The sequence below is a fragment of the Simochromis diagramma genome, unplaced genomic scaffold, assembly GCF_900408965.1.
Source record: "Simochromis diagramma unplaced genomic scaffold, fSimDia1.1 OVJJ01000361.1, whole genome shotgun sequence".
Taxonomy (NCBI): domain Eukaryota; kingdom Metazoa; phylum Chordata; class Actinopteri; order Cichliformes; family Cichlidae; genus Simochromis; species Simochromis diagramma.
The window spans coordinates 18,576,368-18,600,222 of NW_024386860.1; the positions used below are offsets into that span (position 1 = coordinate 18,576,368).

Genomic DNA, 23,855 nt, shown 5'->3' on the forward strand with positions numbered 1-23,855 from the left:
CAATATGCAAATTTACTGGTCAAAGAAAATATCAAAATAAAAGCTTTACAAAAACCTCCTGTGGTGGACTGACGGGCACGTCTCAGCAACACGAGCTGCTTCACTGCTCGCCGCTTTGTGCAGTAGTGCCCCCTCAGCAGCCTCCACTTCTGGAGCTCCATAAATATTTGTATAGAGACTTATTTTCTAATGGACATTAGCACAGTGACATGAGACCAGTCAGATGTAGCTGAAGTGCAGCCTTTCAGCTTTAATTCAGTGGGTTGGACAAACAGATTCAAAATGGGAGAAACTGGAGTACTGTTAGCACAATCCCTTTGTTTTAGAGGCTCTAAAGAATTTGGACAAATGAAATAACTGAAAATAAAATGTTTCTATTACTTTATTCCAAACCCTTTGCTGGCACTGACAGCCTGAATGCTGGTTTCCTGCTGTTTAATGCTCTGCCACACCTTTACTGCACCAACCTGCAGCTGATGTTTGTTTGTGGCCTTTCTGTCCAAAGTTCAGAGTGAAATGCTGAGCGGGGTTAGGATCAGGTGACGGACTTGGACATTGAAGAAAATTCAACTCCCGAGGTGCTTCGGTGGATGTTGTGAGTCATTGTCCATCTGTACTATGAAACGAGTCCCGGTTTGGCTGCATTTAGCAGGACGTGAGCAGACAGTCTGTCTCTGAACGCCTCAGATTCATTGAGCTGCTTCTGTCCTGTGTCACATCGTCACTAAACACTAGTGTCCCAGTGCCACTGGCAGCCGTGCACGCCCACAGCATCACACTGCCTCTGCTGTGTTGTGCAGATTGTGTGGCGTGCTCTGGCGTGAGCTCTTCCACACCTACTTTTTTCTTGATCTTGGTTTCATGTTTCCAAAGAAAGTTTTTCCAGAACAGCGCTGGCTTTGTTAGATGTTCATTTTAGTCACGTCCAGCCTAACCTTTCTATTCTGGAGGCTTGTGAGTGGGTTACACCATGCAGTGAACTTACAGTCTTCTCTCTATGGTGGACTTGGATATATCGATGTGCCTTCCTCCTCCTGGAGAGCTTTGTTGGTTGGCTGTTGTTGTCAGTTTCTCTTCACCATGGAAATGATTCTGCGATCATCCACGGCTGTGGTCTTCCGTGGACGGCCGGCTGCTTTTACACTGCTGAGGTCACCAGTGCTTTCTTTCTGCTCAGCATGTACCAAACTGCCACTCCTAACCAGAGATGACGCGTTACTGTAATCTGATTACTTGACCAACACTGCTCCTAACACTGTAGACATTTCTCAGAAGGTTTTTCTGCTCTCTTTGACCGCATGTTGTCTGTTCACAGTAAAACTTTCCAAATGCAAGCACCACACCTCAAATCAGCTCCAGGCATTTCATCTGCTTAATTACGACGTAACGAGGGAACTGGCCACACCCACCTATGAAATAGCCTCTGAGTCACTTGTCCAGTTACTTTTGGTCCCTTTAAAAAGAGGCTGCCACATGTTAAGAAGTCTTCAAATGGGGGTTTCCTACATTTCCCACAATGCAGCAAACTGTGTTAGAACTGAAGAAAGTTAACCACCACCGATCGCGGAGGTTTTTCTGGTTTTGGCCCCAGAGCTCTGTGCGCCCGCTGAATATTCAGAGCAGAATCCGAGCGAAAGCTCAGCCCTCAACAAGTCCTCCACACACTGCAGCACAGAGTTTCCTTCAGAGCCCTCTTTTAGGCCAAAAATGCGAATGTTGTTCCGTCGGCCTTCCAAGTCAGCCAGTTTCATCTGAATATTCCGTTGTTGCTGGAGCGACTGGATTAGAGCGTCTTTTCCATCTCTTCCAGTCTTTTCTCAGCTTCTTGAGTCTGGTCTCATGGCTAGCTAGCTCATTCGCTGTTTCTGCCAGTTTTATATTAATGTCTTTCTTGAAGCTGTCGAATTCGTCCTTCATTTCTTGTGTGATGTCTTCCTTAAACGTGGCAAAACTCGAGTTTTAAACTCTGCTTTAAGTGAGTGAATTTCCTTAATGATGTCCTGGAAGTCTGCGTGAGGGTGGCTAGCTGCATCTCCTTCCATCTGCTCGCCTTGCACGCTGTTCTCGGACATGTCTGCGCTGCCTCCTCTTGCCATCTCCGCTTGTTTCACAAAGTCCTTAATGTTTCCTTGTCTTTTTGACCTTCTTCCACCTTCCATGGCATTTACTACACGGTTTAGCGGTGGAAATATTCGAATTCTGGTTTTCTTTCGAGTTTTGACCGGGAGCTGCAAGCTTATGCTGCCATCTTCCTTACGTCCCCCTGGTGGTCTCCCAGATTTTTTTACATTTTCATTGTAAGTGGGCTAAAGCAGTTAATTAAAAGTAGTCTAACATAAATGCTGTAATTTGATTATTTTAATAAAACATGTAACTTGGATGATTCGATGCTGGCGTGACCACAGTGCTCACGTCTGCTGTCGCTCACAGTGTCCAAGGACCGCTCGGGGAGTTTGTGTGTTCAGACACGTGAAACATTAGAGGGAACGTTGGTCACTGCAGCTCAGATAAAATAATTATTGTGGGTGATTCTAACATCCATGTAGATGCTAAGAATGAGAGCCTCAACATGGCATTTAATCTGTTATTAGAATGTAAAAGAACCCCCCCACCACTTTAATCACACTCTAGATCTTGTTTTAACATGTGGCATAGAAACTGAACATTTAACAGTGTTTCCTGAAAACCCTCTGCTGTCTGATCATTTTCATGGATGTTAAAGTCACCCACAATAAATAGTTTATCTGAGCTGAGCACTAAATCAGAGAAAAAGTCTGAGAAATCCGACAGGAACTCTTTTGAAGACCCAGCTGAATAAGAATCAGAAGGAGGAGTTGAGAGGCCATGCCTTATTTCCTGCTCAACTGGTTACCTGTCACAGGTATGAGTGTCGCAGTCCTGGGTCGGTGACCGAATGTTTTCTGGTATGTATTATTAGTAGTAGTCAATTTCATTATGATGTGTCATTGTTAGTCGCTTGAGTCTGTATTCAGTCAGTCTGCATCTCTGTGTACTTCCTGTTTTACTTTGTTAGTCTCCCGTCTGTTTTGCTCTTCCCTGTTTTGTCTGTGCCAGCCGTGTTCCCAGGTGTTTCCTCTTTGCCCTGTTCTCCACTTGTATTTAGTGTCTGCTTCTTCCTATGCTCTTCGTCACATTGTGCCCTCTTTGTGCTGCGTCTCCTCCCTTCGTGGCCCAAGTACTCTTAGTTTCTAGGTGCCTGTTCCCCAGTTCTGCATTTGAAGTTTTGGTTTGTTTTTGTCACGTCTATTGTAATGAGGAGTTTCCCTCGAAATAAAGCTGCGTCCTAAGTTGACTCTCTGTTCTGCATTGTGGGTCCTTCGTCTTTCCTGCACACAGCACGCTGCCTCTGAGCTGCTTCACTTTCACTTTGCTTGAACTGCCTCCCTCTCCTGCGTTGCTGGTAAGTCCTTCGTTCCCTCACACTGCAGGTCATTACATCACACAGTGGTAAACAGGTGTTCTATTTGCAGGTTGTATCCGTACAGGTCGCCTCCTTCCTGAACCTGACAGTCAGAATGAAGCGAGCTGCTTTCACTTTGGCGTGTTCGTGTTTCTCAGGAATGTTAGGCCTGGATTGGTGCTCAGACTCTCCTCCTGCTGCTGATCAGCCTTTTTGTTGTTGCTGTGACCTTTAGACGTGTTTTGGCTTTAGTAATGCTGCTAAGTGCTTGCAGAGATGCAGATGAAGAACGTGGATTTTATTTAATTATTATGAAGCACGGGTGGATCTAGAGACATTTTCTTAGGCTGGCATGGAAATGAAATGGGGGGGGGTCAAATCCAAAGCCTTTTTAAACACATATGTTACATATGGTTACAATGGTTCACATGCAGTAAATCTGCACGTTTGTGTAACTGAATTATTTTCTTTAGCCCACATAATGAAACACCTCAGTTACACGTGTGAGTTTGGATGTTATGTACTGTGTAGCCTGTATAATAAATAAATATGTAGCCCAGTAAAGCTACACAACATGGGGCGGTTCATTTACAAACACAAGTCTAACTGAAGCTTCACACTTTGTTAGAAAAATCAGATTGTTGCTTAAATTTACACAAAATGTCAGAAATCTGCACCGTCATGAACAAAAAGCTCATTTTTCATGATTTGTTGGGTTCATCCTCTGGGGAGCACGACATGACCGCACACTTTTCACTACTTTGTGTTTCACCCTTACATCTTTTGTTACCTCGCCTTGTTTGGTATCATTCAGCTCAGTTTTTCACTGACATACTGTAGTAACACAACTGATCTGAAATCACACAAAAACATCAAATCCTAGTCGTAGTTATATTCGCTTTACTGTAAAAACCACAAATATGTTTAGTGAATAATTTTACTAAAGTTGAAATGCAAATATAAACTGTCACATTTTAAAAACTATTTATCTAAAAGTCAGTGCGTCCGGCGTGTCTTAGTACAAACATTTAAAACTACTGAAACTACAATGAGAGAACAAGCAGGTGTCACAATAAGATGCCGCACGAATCATTTGTGTCAGTGAAGAAAATGAGTTTGTGGCCACGAGACAGAGAACAGCACAGGGACAAAGCTGCAGGCCTGACAGCAGGACGTGCATCACTGCTCCTGTTTCCACCTGGAGACAGTGTTTGCACTGCAGCCTTTGTCACATTCATTAGTGCCCTCACTGACACACAACACACACACAACACACTGACTACACACTCCATGCTAAACATCTCAAAACTCTCTCACTCGCTGCCATCACTCCCAAAACTTCGTCCTAAACAACTAAATCTTACGTGTTGCCTTTTTTCTTTCTTTACTCTTTGTGTGACAATAGTATTCAGGAAAAAGCAAAGCTTTTGTATATATTTCATCCTAACTCTGGGTTTAGTCACCTGTCATTAAAATGTAAAAATAGGAAGTCCGAACGTTCAACACAAGAAGGAATAGAGACTCAGCGCGGCTGCAGCTTGTTGCTATGTCAGCTGAAATCAGTCATGTGATTCGCAGCGCACTGAGAGTTAATAACACTCACCTTCAGTCCATTTCCACAGTGTCATAACCAACCAGCTGTGTGAAATCCACGGTGTTGTTCAAAAAGTGCTCTGGAACAATAATAGGCATCGGTTGCTACTGACAACAAGAAATATAGCCGCTCCACGCTGTGGGCTGAACCATTTGTTAATGGTAGAGGCGGGGGGAGTGGGGGTAACACTGTGCAATATATTCAGCTTTAGAGTTTATATTCAGTCTTAACTGTAGCTCGGCTCAAAGTGTTAATGCGATCGTGGCTCAAGAGTTGGGAGTTCGTCTTGTAATCGGAAGGTTGCCGGTTCGAGCCCCGGCTCCGACAGTCTCGGTCGTTGTGTCCTTGGGCAAGACACTTCAGTTGCCTACTGGTGGTGGTCAGAGGGCCCGGTGGCGCCAGTGTCCGGCAGCCTCGCCTCTGTCAGTGCGCCCCAGGGTGGCTGTGGCTACAATGTAGCTGCCATCACCAGTGTGTGAATGGGTGGATGACTGGATGTGTAAAGCACTTTGGGGTCCTTAGGGACTAGTAAAGCACTATACAAGTACAGGCCATTTACCATTTAATGCTGTCTTATATACATATGTTATATACATCACTGTCATATGCTAAACTAGGGTGGCAAGAGATCATTTCACTGAGTCCATCAGACACCTTTGCTGTAGTTTGATGTTTACTCTCTGCTTCCTTTATAGTGATCTACTCTGCAGAGGATTTGATGTCCAACCAACCATACACCATGGAGATGTTCAACCAACCATACACCATGGAGATGTCCAACCAACCATACACCATGGAGATGTCCTACTATGAATATGAATATAATGTCAGTGACTACCTAGATTATGGTGGTTTTTGTGTTTTTCACAACAACCAGAATGTGGTGAAGGAAGGTGATCGGCGCGTACATCCACTCCATCTTCTGCATCCTGGGCCTCGTGGGGAACAGCATGGTCATTGTCACCTACGCCTTCTACAAGAGGATCAAGTGCATGACTGACATCTACCTGATCAACGTGGCCATCGCCGACCTGCTGTTCGTGCTGGCGCTACCATTCATTGTCTACAACGAGCTGTGGTCGTGGCCGATGGGGCAGGTGGCCTGCAAGCTGCTGCGGGGCTCCTACAGCGTGAACCTGTACAGCGGCATGCTGCTGTTCGCCTGCATCAGCACCGACCGCTACATCGCCATCGCCCAGGCTCGGCGCAGGCGCTGGCTGTCATACAGGTCCATCATCTGCGCCATCATCTGGATCTTCGCTATACTCGTGTCCGTCCCCACCTTCTACTTCTATCAGTGGTACGAGCCGTCACACATGAATCACATCATATTCGACGATGATAACCAAACTGGTTTCCAGAGGACTCCTGCATACGTCTGTGAGCTCAAGTATGAAGGCCCAGCTATGGTGGTGAGGGTGGACGTCCCCATCACTCAGATCAGCGTGGGTTTCTTCCTGCCACTCTTCATCACGATCTTCTGCTTCAGTGGCATCATCATCACCCTGCTTAAGACCAAGAATCTCCAGCACCACAGAGAGGTGTGGGAGATGCTGGTGGTTGTGGCCGTGTTCATCATCTGCCACCTGCCCTACAACATAGTGCTGCTGTACAACACGGTCACCATGTTTCAGGAGTACTCGTGTGATGAGGTGGACATGCTGGAGATGGCCCTGACAGCGTCGCAGACCATTGCTTACTTGCACTGCTGCCTGAACCCGATGCTGTACGCCTTGGTGGGGCTGAACTTCAGGAACCAGTTCAGGAGGATCTTCAGGGACCTGTGGTGTCTCAGAAAGGCCCCACGCCGCTTCTCCAGAGTCACCTCCGACTTCTACATGTCCTCCAGTCTGCGCTCGATGGACGGGTCCAGCAACAGTGGCGCTTCTTTCACTATGTGAAGACATCCGTGGGTTGATCTCTGAAGATCCAGGTCTCTAACACCGAACGCGATTCACGTCTGTCGCACCGACGAGATTCCTCAAGATAAAGAGATCTAACGCCGAGCTGCACCTCTTATTCTGATTCATTATTTTGATCATGAAATAGCCAAACTCCTGCATTTTCTTTCTTTTGTCATTATTTTGTGAGTGATGACTGTCAGTGTTTTGTCACCTGAAACGGCGGCTGAACGTGCAGAACCACGAAAACACGTCTGATTTGAACTCGTCTGATCTCTCCTTCATGGCGGCCTCCTCGTGCACCTTCGACCTTTTTCAGCACTGCTGCTGTTTTAAGGACGCCCTGGCGCCGTGCGCAGCTCTGCTGACGGTGTGACTCTGGGCGGTGAATCACTGTGTTTCATGCATGTTTTAGCTGACCTGGAGGTCAGAGTGCGTCTCTCACCAATGTTCACATTCTTATAATAAAAATGCACTAAAATGTTGGTATTCAGTTTATTCAGTACAGTAAATGATGACAGAAATCATGTGGGCTTTCCTTAGAAAAATAGTCAAACAAGAAAAATATTCAATACTCAATTACCCAGTTTATTTTTCCAAGGACAGTTTTTGCTGCTCTTAACTGATTCAAGCAGTCGTTTTGTTTTTGCACAGCCCAGCAGAAGTCTGTGCAAAAATATATGCAGAAAAGAGTCTCACATGTGTGCGACAGTAACGCACTCGAAATACTTTGGTATTGTTGCCTCTGTGTGTGTGTGTGGGGGGGGGGGGCAAGGTGTTTCTGCGCAGTGTACCAGGGGCACGGAGAAAATGTGTCGTACCATAGGCACGAGCAGTGTGTGTGTGTGTGTGTGTGTGTGTGTGTGTGTGTGTGTGTGTGTGTGTGTGTGTGTGTGTGTGTGTATTAAACAAATAAATAAATTCCCCACTCGCCCCTGTGGGCGGTTTATCCTTCAAGCTCGGGTCCTCTACCAGAGGCCTGGGAGCTAGAGGGTCCTGCAGTATCTCAGCTGTTCCCAGGACTGCGCTGTTCTGGACGGAGATCTCCGATGTTGTTCCCGGGATCTGCTGGAGCCACTCGCCTTGCCTGGGAGTCACCGCACCAAGTGCTCGGATCACCACGGGGACCACTGTCACCTTCACCCTCCACATCTTCTCCAGCTCTTGGTATTTCTCGAGCTTTCCTTTCAGTCCAGCTTTGTCCAGCCACTGGTTTCTGGATATCAGCCTCCTCTATCTGCCGGTGGTACATACCGTGCAGGGGCCTGTCCTTCCATGATGGTTCCTCGTCTCCCTCCTCTTTCTTGGGTTTCTGCTGCCTGAGGTATTCACTGAGCACTCGGTCGGTTGGGGCCATCTTTGTGATGTATTCGTGGATGTTTGTTGTCTCATCCTGGACTGTGGTGCTGACACTCACCAGTCCCTGGCCCCCTTCCTTCCGCTTAGCGTACAGCCTCATGTAAGCTTACATATATGTATATACAGGGAGTGCAGAATTATTAGGCAAGTTGTACTTTTGAGGAATAATTTTATTATTGAACAACAACCATGTTCTCAATGAACCCAAAAAACTCATTAATATCAAAGCTGAATGTTTTTGGAAGTAGTTTTTAGTTTGTTTTTAGTTTTAGCTATTTTAGGGGGATATCTGTGTGTGCAGGTGACTATTACTGTGCATAATTATTAGGCAACTTACCAAAAAACAAATATATACCCATTTCAATTATTTATTTTTACCAGTGAAACCAATATAACATCTCCACATTCACAAATATACATTTCTGACATTCAAAAACAAAACAAAAACAAATCAGCGACCAATATAGCCACCTTTCTTTGCAAGGACACTCAAAAGCCTGCCATCCATGGATTCTGTCAGTGTTTTGATCTGTTCACCATCAACATTGCGTGCAGCAGCAACCACAGCCTCCCAGACACTGTTCAGAGAGGTGTACTGTTTTCCCTCCTTGTAAATCTCACATTTGATGATGGACCACAGGTTCTCAATGGGGTTCAGATCAGGTGAACAAGGTGGCCATGTCATTAGTTTTTCTTCTTTTATACCCTTTCTTGCCAGCCACGCTGTGGAGTACTTGGACGCGTGTGATGGAGCATTGTCCTGCATGAAAATCATGTTTTTCTTGAAGGATGCAGACTTCTTCCTGTACCACTGCTTGAAGAAGGTGTCTTCCAGAAACTGGCAGTAGGACTGGGAGTTGAGCTTGACTCCATCCTCAACCCGAAAAGGCCCCACAAGCTCATCTTTGATGATACCAGCCCAAACCAGTACTCCACCTCCACCTTGCTGGCGTCTGAGTGGGACTGGAGCTCTCTGCCCTTTACCAATCCAGCCACGGGCCCATCCATCTGGCCCATCAAGACTCACTCTCATTTCATCAGTCCATAAAACCTTAGAAAAACCAGTCTTGAGATATTTCTTGGCCCAGTCTTGACGTTTCAGCTTGTGTGTCTTGTTCAGTGGTGGTCGTCTTTCAGCCTTTCTTAGCTTGGCCATGTCTCTGAGTATTGCACACCTTGTGCTTTTGGGCACTCCAGTGATGTTGCAGCTCTGAAATATGGCCAAACTGGTGGCAAGTGGCATCTTGGCAGCTGCACGCTTGACTTTTCTCAGTTCATGGGCAGTTATTTTGCGCCTTGGTTTTTCCACACGCTTCTTGCGACCCTGTTGACTATTTTGAATGAAACGCTTGATTGTTCGATGATCACGCTTCAGAAGCTTTGCAATTTTGAGACTGCTGCATCCCTCTGCAAGATATCTCACTATCTTTGAATTTTCTGAGCCTGTCAAGTCCTTCTTTTGACCCATTTTGCCAAAGGAAAGGACGTTGCCTAATAATTATGCACACCTGATATAGGGTGTTGATGTCATTAGACCACACCCCTTCTCATTACAGAGATGCACATCACCTAATATGCTTAATTGGTAGTAGGCTTTCAAGCCTATACAGCTTGGAGTAAGACAACATGCATGAAGAGGATGATGTGGACAAAATACTCATTTGCCTAATAATTCTGCACTCCCTGTACATACACACATATACATACATTGTCTACCAGTCTGTGGTGCAGAGGGGGGGGGGGGTTGGCAGCATCAGTGCCAAAGATGTCAGCATGTAACAGGATCAGCAAACTGGTTCATGAGACTGGAACCATCACTGGCCAGAATCTGGAGGTATTTGAGTGATGAGGGACATTAGAGTCACTGATCCCATCATGGACCGCCCGTCTTACTCGCTCCACTCCACAGTACCGAGGCAGCAGAGCTCCTTCTCCCTCAGACTGATTCAAACCGTGTGTACATGGACACATACAACCCAAACCAGGCCATAAAGAATGCTTGAGTCCCTTGAGACCTTCTCTATCAAACTGCGGCCCTTATTGCGACAGGTGCTGCTGTTTCTCAGAGGCGATTTGAACTATTTGCTAGATTTATGCTTTCCCAGTCTTTTCCCATCCGGGGTCATATTACCCAGGGCCGGGTTGCGGGGGCAACAACCTAAGCAGAGACCTCCCTCTCCTAGCCACCTCCTCTAGCTTTTCCGGGGGAACACTGAGGTGTTCCCAGGCCAGCCGAGAGACATAGACTCTGGAGCGTGTCCCGGGTCCCCTCCCGGTGGGACATGCCACCTCAGCTGGCTCCGTCTGATGCAGAGATGTAGCGCTCTACGCCCCATCTCCCCGTTATCAGTTCAGTCAAAACATCCGCACAGATGTTGAGCTGCATACAAATACAGACAGAAGAACTCGATCATGTGTTTCTCAGTGAGTTTGATGTTTTCAGGCCAAACTAGTTTCTCTGCTGGAAAACAAACTGATGTTGAACAGCCCCACTGAAGCTCTGCTGTGTTAGTGGGAACGCAGCAGCTCAGCGAAGCTGCTCTCACAGACACAGCAGCAGAATCATCTTAGACATCAGTTTACAGCACAAACAGGCTCTTACTCTTTGCCTGAGGGTCCAGGATCAGTACTGAAGCCTGGAGGAGGATTTTTGGACCGATCGCTCTTCATAGACAGACGGCTGGATCCTGGAGACTCTGCTGTGTCCTCGTCTTCCTCCAAACCGCTTATGTTCAGTCAGTCTGACAGAGAAACCAACAACACTGACTGTGAGTGCAGAACAAGAATCAGACAAACAAGTCTGTACAAGACTCGCGCCCAAGACTGGGAGACAAAGAAGTGTGACGGTCAGAGGATAATGAATCCAGAGACAGTCCAGCATTGAGCTGATCCTTCCATATTTCCCCTCCAGCTCACAGAGGCACAGCTGACTCAGAGACTTTGACCACAGAAGAAAAAGAAAATGGGACAAACGCTGTGTTTCTACTTCCTGCTCTGTCGACTGTGGAAATACAGTTTCGTGACTCTGGCAGAGGAATCCACGTGGTCACATGACAGGATGTGCACATTGATAACGTACTTCAGAGAGGTGGGCCTAAGTTTGTGTCTGGGCATATCTTTGTAATCAAATGCAGACAGTGCTGTTCATGCAATGTTATTCATGTGAGACCAACGTTGAGTTTGTGCTGCAGGAGGACACGGATGCACAGTGAAGTGAAGGAACCTGCACACCAGCGGCCCATTCTGTCATCAACAACATTTTCCCATACACTGTCATTTGGATCAATAGTTCGTCCCATAGAAACTTTCACAGGGTGACAGATAATCATCTCACCTGATGGCAACAAGTTAAAATCCGACCCGATCCCTCAGAACACTCCCTCATCGTATGATGTGTCCACTGAGCTCAGCTGATAAATGTCTTCATCGATAGTTCTGCATTTGAACTTTAGATACCGAGCACAGACACCAGGGGGCGTCCAATCAAAACGCTCGAGCCCTGTAAAGCCTGAGCCATGAAATAACTGCCAGGAAATTAAATGAAATCTTAAAAATGTCATTTGTAAATAAAGAAGTATTAGTTTTAATGTGAGAATGTCCCTCCCACTTTGCTTCATGTCTGTGTTCAGTTACCTGTCCCCAGGTGGGGGCGCACCCTACTATCAGCAACAGGGGGCGGAGTCCACTACAAGCCTCCCTGCAGGTGTTAATGATGTTTTTTCCTGAAGGGGTAAAATAACTTGAAACATCTGCCAAACTAAAACTCGAGGAGTTTGAGTCCACAAGAATCGCTGTGATTCTCTTACCTCTGCAGAGAGGAAGATGACTCGGAGACTCTGAGGATAGAAGGAGGATGAACACTCACCTGGTTTTCCTCCTCCTCTATCACGGAGTCTGAATACTTCCTGTTTCTCCCTCACCTGTACAGAATGGCTTCTGCCCTCTGTAGTTCCAGGTAAACATGTGGTAAAACACAGGATGTGTGTAACACAGACCTAAGGGTGCTATCTTTATCTTTAAATTGCTTACTGATGGAGTTTTCTAATAGCTTTGATGAAGCCGGGGGTCCCTGAGCCCAAATAATGATTTAATAATCATCAACCCCAATCCGTTTGACACTGAAAGGTTTTATTAGTTTATGATTTTAAGAAACCTCCATCCTCTGAACAGGCTCTCAGTCACACACAGACATGTGTAAAAACTGATATAATTTCATCTTGTTTTCAGTAGTCACTGTGTGAACAGCATTTCCCATAAGCCCACAGACATCCAGGGTTACAGCTGTCAGTGTAATGTGAAGAGAGGAAGTGAGGATGGTTTTCTTTAAACACGTGGAGAGGAGCCAATCAGAGGGACAGAAACCACGGTGACGGAGACAAATATAAAAATACTCACATTTAAAAACAAATAGATTAAAGGTTTAATACAAAGAGGGAAGCATGGTGGTGGCGGTTTGTCACTGCTGCCTCACAGCAGCGAGGTCCAGGGTTTGAGTCCAGCCGGAGCTTTTCTGTGTGGGTTCTCTGTGACTTCCTCCCACAGTCCAAAGATATGGACTGTGGGAGGCAGCTTCTCTCCTCCTGCTACCCCCCAAAAACCCATCTCCATAGAGACTGTGTCAGCTCCCAAAAAGACAAAAAACAAACTAAAAACCAGCAACAAACAACTTAAACATAAACAATCACAAAGAAAGAACAATACAGTATCCACATCTGAACCAAAGAGTAAAACAGTGAAATGTGGATTATGTGGATTATTAAATATTAGGTCTCTCTCCTCCAAGTCTCTGTTGGAGACTTAATAATTGATCAACAAATTGATTTACTCTGCCTTACAGAAACATGGTTGCAGCAGGATGATTATGTTAGCTTAAATGAATCAACACCCCCGAGTCATTCTAACTACCAGAAACCTCGAAGCACAGGCTGAGGGGGAGGTGTGGCAGCAATCTTTCACACCAGCCTATTAATCAACCAAAGACCCAGACAGACTTTTAATTCATTTGAAAGCCTGATGCTTAGCCTCGTCAACCCCAGCTGTGAAATTCAGAAACCAGTCTTGTTATCATCTATCGTCCACCTGGGCCTTACACAGAGTTTCTGTCTGATTTCTCAGACTTTTTATCTGATTTAGTTCTGAGCTCAGATAAAATAATTATTGTGGGTGATTTTAACATCCATGTAGATGCTAAAAATGACAGCCTCAACATGGCATTTAATCTGTTATTAGACTCAATTGGCTTCTCTCAAAATGTAAAAGAACCCACCCACCACTTTAATCACACTCTAGATCTTGTTTTAACATATGGCATAGAAACTGAACATTTAACAGTGTTTCCTGAAAACCCTCTCCTGTCTGATCATTTCCTGATAACATTTACATTTACAATAATTGATTACACAGCAGTGGAGAGTAGACTTTATCACAGTAGATGTGTTTCTGAAAGCACTGTAACTAAGTTTAAGAATATAATCCACCCACTGTTATCATCTTCAATGCCCTGTACCAACACAGAGCAGAGCAGCTATCTGAACGCTGCCCCAACAGAGGTCGATTATCTTGTTAATAATTTTACCTCCTCACTACGTACGACTCTGGATACTGTAGCTCCTGTGAAAACTAAGGTCTCATATCAGAAGTACCTGACTCCGTGGTATAATTCTCAAACACGTAGCCTAAAGCAGATGACTCGTAAGCTGGAGAGGAAATGGCGTGTCACAAATTTAGAGGATCATCATTTAGCCTGGAGAAATAGTTTGCTGCTTTATAAGAAAGCCCTCCGCAAAGCCAGAACATCTTACTATTCATCACTGATTGAAGTAAATAAGAACAACCCCAGGTTTCTCTTCAGCTCTGTAGCCAGGCTGACAAACAGTCAGAGCTCTGTTGAGCCAACCATCCCTTTAACGTTAACTAGTAATGACTTCATGAACTTGTTCACAAATAAAATTTTTATCATTAGAGAAAAAATTACCAATAATCATCCCAGAGATGTAATATTATCTACAGCTACTCTTAGTACCATTGATGTTAAGTTAGACTCTTTTTCTCCAATTGATCTTTCTGAGTTAACTTCAATAATTACTTCCTCCAAACCATCAACGTGTCTTTTAGACCCCATTCCTACAAAACTGCTCAAAGAAGTCCTGCCATTAATTAATGCTTCGATCTTAAATATGATCAACCTATCTCTAATAATCAGCTATGTACCACAGGCCTTCAAGCTGGCTGTAGTTAAACCTTTACTCAAAAAGCATCTCTAGACCCAGCAGTCTTAGCTAATTATAGGCCAATCTCCAACCTTCCTTTCATATCAAACATCCTTGAAAGAGTAGTTGTCAAACAGCTAACAGATCATCTGCAGAGGAATGGTTTATTTGAAGAGTTTCAGTCAGGTTTCAGAGCTCATCACAGCACAGAAACAGCTTTAGTGAAGGTTACAAATGATCTTCTTATGGCCTCTGACAGTGGACTCATCTCTGTGCTTGTCCTGCTAGACCTCAGTGCAGCGTTCGATACTGTCGACCATAATATCCTATTAGAGCGATTAGAACATGCTGTAGGTATTACAGGTACTGCGCTGCAGTGGTTTGTATCATATCTATCTAATAGACTCCAGTTTGTGCATGTAAATGGAGAGTCCTCTTCACACACTGAGGTTAATTATGGAGTTCCACAGGGTTCAGTGCTAGGACCAATTCTGTTTACATTATACATGCTTCCCTTAGGCAGCATCATTAGAAGACATAGCATACATTTTCACTGCTATGCAGATGACACCCAGCTCTATCTGTCCATGAAGCCAGATAACACACACCAATGAGTTAAACTGCAGGAATGTCTTAAAGACATAAAGACCTGGATGGCCGCTAACTTTCTGCTTCTTAATTCAGATCAAACTGAGGTTATTGTACTCGGCCCTGAAAAGCTTAGAAATATGGTATCTAAGCAGATTCTTCCTCTGGATGGCATTACCTTGGCCTCCAGTAACACTGTGAGGAACCTTGGAGTCATTTTTGACCAGGACATGTCCTTCAACGCACATATTAAACAAATATGTAAGACTGCGTTCTTCCATTTGAGCAACATCTCTAAAGTTAGAAATATCCTGTCTCAGAGTGACGCTGAAAAACTAGTTCATGCATTTATTACTTCCAGGCTGGACGACTGTAATTCATTATTATCAGGATGTCCAAAAAACTCCCTGAAAAGCCTTCAGCTGATCCAAAATGCTGCAGCAAGAGTCCTGACAGGGACTAGAAAGAGAGAGCAGATTTCTCCTGTATTGGCTTCCTGTTAAATCCAGAATTCAAAATCCTGCTCCTCACATACAAGGTCTTAAATAATCAGGCCCCATCTTATCTTAATGACCTTGTAGTACCATATCACCCTATTAGAGCACTTCGCTCTCGCTCTGCAGGCCTACTTGTTGTTCCTAGAGTATTTAAAAGTAGAATGGGAGGCAGAGCCTTCAGTTTTCAGGCCCCTCTTCTGTGGAACCAGCTTCCAGTTAGGATTCAGGAGACAGACACTATCTCTACTTTCAAGATTAGGCTTCAAACTTTCCTTTTTGCTAAAGCATATAGTTAGGGCTGGACCAGGTGACCCTGAATCCTCCCTTAGTTATGCTGCAATAGACGTAGGCTGCCGGGGGATTCCCATGATGCATTGAGTTTTTCCTTTCCAGTCACCTTTCTCACTCACTATGTGTTAACAGACCTCTCTGCATTGAATCATATCTGTTATTAATCTCTGTCTCTCTTCCACAGCATGTCTTTATCCCGTCTTCCTTCTCTCACCCCAACCAATCACAGCAGATGGCCCCGCCCCTCCCTGAGCCTGGTTCTGCCGGAGGTTTCTTCCTGTTAAAAGGGAGTTTTTCCTTCCCACTGTCGCCAAAGTGCTTGTTCATAGGGGGTCATATGATTGTTGGGTTTTTCTCTCTATCTATGAAGCGCCTTCAGGAGACTTTTGTTGTGATTTGGCGCTATATAAATAAAATTGAATTGAATTGAATATAGATGGGTTAGCTTAACTGATGATGACTGCTGTGGAAAAATAAAGTGTCAGCTCTTCGGTTCCCATTCTGTGGGTAGTGTCTCTGTTCCACAGCAGGGACCTTAGTTCCCACAGACATGCAGGCTGTCATCTTTCCTTGTGTCAGAGACGCCTTTAAGGAAGGAGATCCGTAGACATTATTGTGTATATGAATGTGTGCAGACGTTTGTCTGAAGCTTACAGTTAGTGGGGTGTTTGTTGTGAAGTCTGGAGCCTTCAAGTGGAAGAAAAGACACATCACAGTCTGTGTGAGGGTGGCCTTTATTATCAGGAACTTTGAATCATGTTTACTGGTTCATCATTCGACGGGATCCCAGGTGGCAGTTATCAGAGAGTAAGTTGTAGTTGGGTCCTCCAGCACTCACGAAGTCTGAAACTGTCTTTGAACCCTGGAATTCTCTAGAACTGACAGGCTGCAGACAAAAACGAGACAGAAGGTCAGAAAGAATCAAAAGTAAATGTTTGGATTAAAACTCTCACTGAAAGTTTCACGTCAACACAAATTCCAAGAAGAATCAGCGTGCAGGAAATAAAGTGTCTGTTTGTAATCAGGAGTCTGCAGGATCTCGTTTTGGTTTGTTTTTGCCAAACCTCTCCTTTTCACTTTGGTCTGGTTCCAATGGTTTCTGTTGGCCACCAGTATACACACCAGCAACGAGCTGAAGGTATTTACTTTTTTTGTTTGTTTTTCCTGACTGTTTGAGGACTTGTTGAACACAATAGAGCCACGTTTCAGAGTTTATGATTAGACTGTAATTAAATGGACATGCTGGTTGTATGTTTGAAGTTTACCCTCCAGGCCGAGCTCATGTGTCGAGCATCAGTCACGACCGTCTGGGAGGATAATCCGAATCCGCCTCCTTTATGGATCAGCCACTGAGAGCCATCATCTAACGTCACCCTACAAAAGAACGAGAGGTTTGAAGATGCTGCTCTTTGATTTTCACGTTGACGGCTGTCAGAACAATGTTTGTTATTCCAGCACATGTGACGTGTCGACCTCAGTTGGTCTAACACATCTGCTTGCTTTCTGCACAATGAAATCACAACAGCACAGTGATCAGAACGATGCATTTAAGGGTTTCAGCTGTTTGTACAAACTGGAATATGCATTATAAAAGCTCCACTGTTGTCTTAATGGATCAGTATGATGTTTGTGCCGCCATCCAAAGAAAACATCTGGAGCTTTATTGAATACAAAAATATGACAAACACAAACAAGCAAGCACAGGAAACTGTGACTCTACAGTAACAGTCTCCTCAGTTCCCACACTTACAGTGTCAAACGGCACAGAGGGAACATTTTTGATTGTTATGTTTCAGAATTAAAGTCAAAATAACTAAAGCTCTTCAAAAGCATTGAGATTATTGGTATCAACTTCTGTTTGTTTGTGGAAATGTTTCTGTGTTCAGTGCGGACCGACCGAACCCCGGAGTGGCTGAGTGGTCCCAGTATAACTGACGTCCTCTCCAGCGGCCTTTTCATCCTCTCAGCCGTCATCACCGGCGAGTTGTAGAGACGGGTCAGGTCCTGACCGGACAGGTCGTAGTTGTAGTTGCTGTACCCGGCTGACAGAAGGAAACGGGAGGTTTATTGACACTATGCTCTACAAACATCACGCAGCACCACTGCGAGCGGCTTTAAGCCCCACGGCGCTTAAACAAATGAAATACTCACGGCCGGACGAGGCGTCCACAGTCAGAGCCAGCAGGGTCAGCGCAGAGAGCAGCGCTTTGAGGGAAGCCATCGCGGGTTTGTCTCAGTCACAGACGTGCAGCTGAAGTTTTATAGTCCCGACAGCGTGACGGTCTCCCCTCTGCGCTCGTGTTTGTCTCTTGGCAGACGAGCTGGGATTTCCACACTGCTGATGGCAAACAGCAGTTTTCATCATCAGCAGGTCATCGCAGCACTCTGCAGAGAATCAGTTTTCTGTGAGCTGCAGTTCCTCCTTGATGGGCCTCAGACATCCAAAGGGCATGAGCGATTACTGGGCTAATCATTTATTTATGTTCCTGTTTTATTCATCGATTTACTGTCTGAAGTCCACCTCAGCTGCAGGTTATAAACACCATGAACATTTTTCCTTTTGTGAGGAGCTCCTGAATCTTCCTCAGTCATGAGGAGCCCAGGCCTTCACTGCCAGAGGAACTCGGGCTGTTCCCACAGAGTCATCCCGTCCGTGTCCATGTCAGCCCGACAGTTAGAGCAGCTTTGAAGTCTGAAAGGACTCGGGCTGGATCAATGAGCTGCGAGCTTTTGGGGTGTGAACGAGAGTTTGTAAGTGAATTTCGATGCACTCGTTTGGGTAAAACTGCTTCTACAGTCACCTGCAGTGCAGCTAAACTCTCCTCACCAGCTTAGCTGCAGCCGTCCCCGTCCAAAGCTCAATGTTCATGCTGGATGGCGTGACTTCAAAATTTCCTGAGCTGCCAAAAAGCAAACAAACAACCTACACAAAGCTTCTGTCCCAAACAATTATCCCTAATTTTCTGCTCACAGGTTTAAACAGGAGTCAGTGGGTTATAAGAGCTTCAGAGTAAAGCAGTGTGTGTGGGGCTGATGTGCACGCTGCATGAAGATCAGAAACAATGCAAACCAAGCTCACAGGGAAAGGAATCGTTTTTCTACGAACGATTGTTGCAGGGAACCCACTGTCCTGTCTGGCAGTGTGGAAATCAGAATTGTTGTCTGAAGGCCAAACAAAATGCTCAACATGTACATTTGCCCAAGTGGACCATGATTGCATTTACTATAATGGATAATAGATTTAATCTGTTGATATTCAAAGATCTGTTCTTGTTAACCCCATGATGTCCAACTAATCTGTGCAACGGCATAAAGTCTGTTCCTTTGACTATATGTTCCAAGGATTTAATTCCTTTAAAACTCCAGTCTGGAAAGTTGTTCATATTATTGTTCCTTAGTGTGTCAGGACTGTTCCAGATGTTTGTATGTTTGCATGTGATCAATGAAGACCCAGTGATTTTTAGAAACTCCCAGCATGCTGTCAGAGAGGAGCTGATGTTGATGCTTTTAAAGCAAACATGTCATTTTATGTTTCAATGAGTAGTACGTCCGAAATGCCTGTTCTGTGTCCAGACAGGGATCATCTACATTCCTCAGATGTATCGTAGCCTGTTGGCTAAGAAGTCTCCCGTTGAAATAATTTGACATAACATAAAACTTAAAACTGAACACTGCGGTTTTCGTCCCGGTCGTGGAACATTTGGAGAAGGCGTTCGACCGTGTCCCTCGGAGTATCCTGTGGGAGGTGCTTCAGGAGTATGTGGTGTCTGGCCTGTAGCTTCGGGCACATTTGATCCTTATGCAGCCGTTGCAGGAGCTTGGTCTGCCTAGCTGGCAGCGTGTCAGACTCATTTCTGGTGGGTGTTGGACTCCACCAGGGCTGCCCTTTGTCACAGATTCTGTTAATAATTTTTATGGACAGAATTTCTAGGTGTAGCCAAGTGGTGGAAGGTTTCCACTTGGGTGGTCTCAGGATCTCAGATGCCAGCTTCAGTTTGGATTCGGGAGACAGACACTATCTCTACTTTCAAGATTAGGCTTCAAACTTTCCTTTTTGCTAAAGCATATAGTTAGGGCTGGACCAGGTGACCCTGAATCCTCCCTTAGTTATGCTGCAATAGACGTAGGCTGCCGGGGATTCCCATGATGCATTGAGTTTTTCCTTTCCAGTCACCTTTCTCACTCAGTATGTATTAACAGACCTCTCTGCATTGAATCATATCTGTTATTAACCTCTGTCTCTCTTCCACAGCATGTCTTTATCCCGTCTTCCTTCTCTCACCCCAACCAATCACAGCAGATGGCCCCGCCCCTCCCTGAGCCTGGTTCTGCTGGAGGTTTCTTCCTGTTAAAAGGGAGTTTTTCCTTCCCACTGTCGCCAAAGTGCTGCTCATAGGGGGTCATATGATTGTTGGGTTTTTCTCTGTATCTATGAAGCACCTTCAGGAGACTTTTGTTGTGATTTGGCGCTATATAAATAAAATTGAATTGAATTGAATTGAATTTTTTGGAGATGATGTGGTTCTGTTTGTGGTTCTGTTTGTGGTTCTGTTCAGGTGATGACCTTCGGCTCGCACTGGAGTGGTTCACAGCCAAGTGTGAAGGGCTGGGAATGAGAATCAGCACCTCTAAATCTGTGGCCATGGTCCTCAGCTCGAAAAGGGTGGAGTGCTCTTGGTAGTGACCGAAAGAACAAGATCACGGATACAAGATGTGGAAATGAGCTTCCTCCAAAGGGTGGCTGGCCTCTTCCTTAGAGATAGGGGGAGGAGTTCAGCCATTCGGGAGGGGCTCAGAGTAGAGCCACTGCTCCTCTACATCGAAAGGGTCCAGATACAGATTCAGTGTTCATTAACAGATCCACCCCATTCCACTCCCTCTGCCCTGCCTCCACCTCTATGGTGGTGGGTGCATCCTACAGAGGTTGTGTGAATCTGCTGGGACCTGCTCCTGTTAGCAGCGATGTGATCACGCTGTGATTGTCCCCGTTAAACACCAGATCGCTTTTCATGTTGTCAGAACTCGATTTTATATTCCTGACAGAAACTCGGCTTCGACCTGGTGAGTCTTCTTGTTTCTCAGAACTCCTTCCTCCCGATTGGTCACTTCTCATCTCTCTGGTAAAGGTGGAGGTCTAGCTTCAATATTTAAAAATGAATTTCACTGTTGGGAACTTTCACCTGTTTTCTACCCCAGCTGTGACTGAACTCCACAGCTGCACTGTGGTGGATCATCCACTGAAATGCTTTAAGGATATTAATCTTGATTTTGCTGACTTGCTGGGGAGTCTTATAATAATAATAATAATAAACTTTATTTATAAAGCACACTTAAAAACCAAGGGTATGCCAAGGTGCTTAACAAGTAAGATAGAGTATAGGAGGAGGATAATAGAAATAGGACCAAAGCAAGTACTAAGTACTAAGCAGGTAGCTGTCACTGACACACAGGAAAGCAACAGGAACAGAGCAAGCAAGAATTTAAATGAGCATAAAAGTGCATGATATAAAGTCATAAAAGAAATATTAACTAGAGGGAAAGGCAAGATTGAATAGGTGGGTTTTTAGTCGTGATTTGAACAGTGCAATAGAATCAGATGCACAGAGGTCGAGAGGAAGGGTATTCCACAGTCCCGGGGCAGCCAGAGCAAACGCACGGTCACCCCGGGACTTCAGCCGAGATCTGGGTCGGGTCAGAAGTAGTTGAGTGGCAGATCTGAGTGTTCTAGCAGGAGTATGTGGCTTAAGAAGTTCACTAAGATAACTTGGTGCTAATTTATTAATAGTTTTGAATGTAAGGAGTAATATTTTAAATTGAATACGGTGCTTTATGGGCAGCCAATGCAGGCTAGCTAGGACAGGAGTAATATGGCAAAATTTCCTGGTACCAGTCAAGAGGCGGGCTGCTGCATTTTGGACTGTTTGCAGTCTAAGAAGAAGAGAAGAGGGAAGACCGTAGTACAGGAGTTACAATGATCCAGGATATGACCATGTTTTAATTGTTGGTGATTTAAAAGGCCTTCCTCGCCCTTATCGACACTCAGTGGGTGAGCGAGCCAACTCATGGAAAAGGTCACACACTCGATCTGGTGCTGTCAAACGGCCTGAATGTTTGAAATCAAAGACTGTGGGATCATTTCCCTGTGATGTTTAATATGATGTTGTGTAATCCGGAATTGAACAGCGAGTCAGTTAAATGCATTGACCGCTGTTCACTTTTCCTTTCATTATCTCTGCTCTTTACGATGCCAGCCTACCCATTAAAGAGCTAGCTGATCTGTAACCCTAACGCACTCTAGGATGAGGGACTCTGCTGCTCCGCTCAGGACTAAACGCAGTAAATCATCAACCTTGGCTGAAATAACCCACCTACACTCTCAGTCGTCACACAGAGAGAAAGTAGAAGAAGGACAAACTCCAGGTGTCTTCGGGCATCCTACACGACTACTCATCAAAATATCAGGTCACTTTTAAAGCTACAAAATCTGCTTTTCTGTCCAACGTCCTTTCTACCAACACTCACAAGCCCCGAGTTCTCTTTAATATTGGTAATTAACCCTGGTGCCACTGTTCCTACAGAGGCCTCCTCTGCACTTTGTGATAACTTTGCAATACTCCAGTGTTAGACCTAGATCCACCTTCTAAGTGCTCTACTGTTTGTCAGCAGTTTGAGTCTGGGACTTCATTGTCTTACAGGAAGTAATCAATGAATTGATATGGGCTCAAATTGTGGTCATAAATATTTTGTACTTGTAAATCAGGATTTGTATGTGTAACAAGAATTTGTGTGGACTTAGCCAAAAAAATCTGTGTGAAACTCTGCACTCAAGTTTCAAGTTACAAGTACGAATTTTCCTTTCATCTCATTGGCCAATGTCATGTCAATCACAAATTTAACTATCCAATCAGAGAACAGGTGGGTTTGGCTATTGGAGGGGTGTTTCATGGAGCTTCAGGTCCTTGAAGGGAATAAATGGCCTTTTACATGCCAGCCCAGCGTTTTCCTTCATCACCACGAAGGAAAACAGTCTGTGGTCGTCCGAGTTTGGTGATTTTTGTGTCACAGGTCTACGTGTTTAATACAGGGACTTCCACAGCCTTTTCAACAGCGCTGCGAACCTCAGGGGGGCAGTGTTGTGGAAATGACAGTCTTCACTAGTGGGGATAGTTACAAAGCTTTCTTCGTTATGAATTAGCATACTTGTTTTTATTGAACATTTGAAGAACTAGCAAGAAAAACAGAAACTCTTGTAGAGGACATAAAGTCAGAGATAGAAACGACAGGTGCATCTAGTACAGGTAGAGCTGCTGCAAAAACCCACAGAGCTCAGCAGCCAGCAACAAATTCTGGATCCTTGGCTTTTAGTTAGCAGTTAGCATTAGCAGCACATCCTGCGTCCGATGTGAAAGGACTTTTATGCTGCGCACTGTGACTCACAGCCATGGTCCCGGGTCAGCCCTGACTTTGTGTTAAACTAATCCTAAAGTAATAATGTATTTCTAACCACTGACATACCACAACTTTATCCTTTCAACAGCTGCTGAAAGTAAGGGGACCTAGCTGCTATCGGCTATTTATATAGAGATCCTCCAGCTTCAAACTGTATCACCCTTCAAGGACCTGCAGTTCAAAAAAGCCAAACCCATCTGTTCTCTGATTGGATAGTTGAATTTGTGATTGACATGACATTGGCCAATCAGACGAAAGGAAGAAAAATAGGGTCAAAATTCGTACTTGTAACTTGAAACTTGAGTGCAGAGTTTCACACGTATTTTTTGGCTAAGTCCACACACAAATCCTGATTTACAAGTACAGAATATTTATGACCACAATTTGAGCCCATAAATTAAGACCTTCATATTCCCCTCAGGATGTCCTCCCTTCCCACCTTTTCAAGGAAGCTCTTCATGTTACTGGGGCTAGTATTTTACTTTTAATTAATGCTTCCTTGTCGTTAGGTTGTGTACCAGCTGCTTTCAAACATGCTGTTGTGCA

General features: G+C 44.8%; 2 protein-coding genes and 1 long non-coding RNA gene across 3 annotated transcripts; 2 read left to right on the forward strand and 1 right to left on the reverse strand.

Moving 5' to 3' along the window:
- Positions 1-1,109: 1,109 nt before the first annotated feature.
- On the forward strand, positions 1,110-22,667 carry LOC120732980. Its single transcript, XR_005695720.1, has 3 exons — positions 1,110-1,120; positions 16,896-16,901; positions 21,698-22,667. It is a non-coding gene; the product is annotated as an uncharacterized LOC120732980 (long non-coding RNA).
- Positions 3,229-7,612, forward strand: LOC120732977 (C-C chemokine receptor type 6-like). The gene is made up of 2 exons (XM_040030921.1): positions 3,229-3,421; positions 5,711-7,612. The coding sequence occupies exon 2, from the start codon at positions 5,966-5,968 to the stop codon at positions 6,914-6,916; it is 951 nt and encodes a 316-aa protein (XP_039886855.1). The 5' UTR covers positions 3,229-3,421; positions 5,711-5,965; the 3' UTR covers positions 6,917-7,612.
- Positions 16,577-18,225, reverse strand: LOC120732978. The gene is made up of 4 exons (XM_040030922.1): positions 18,012-18,225; positions 17,758-17,902; positions 17,126-17,234; positions 16,577-16,746 (listed from the first exon to the last, which is right to left on the reverse strand). Exons 1-4 carry the CDS (start codon positions 18,079-18,081, stop codon positions 16,621-16,623), a joined length of 450 nt encoding a protein of 149 aa, XP_039886856.1. The 5' UTR covers positions 18,082-18,225; the 3' UTR covers positions 16,577-16,620.
- Positions 22,668-23,855: the final 1,188 nt, after the last annotated feature.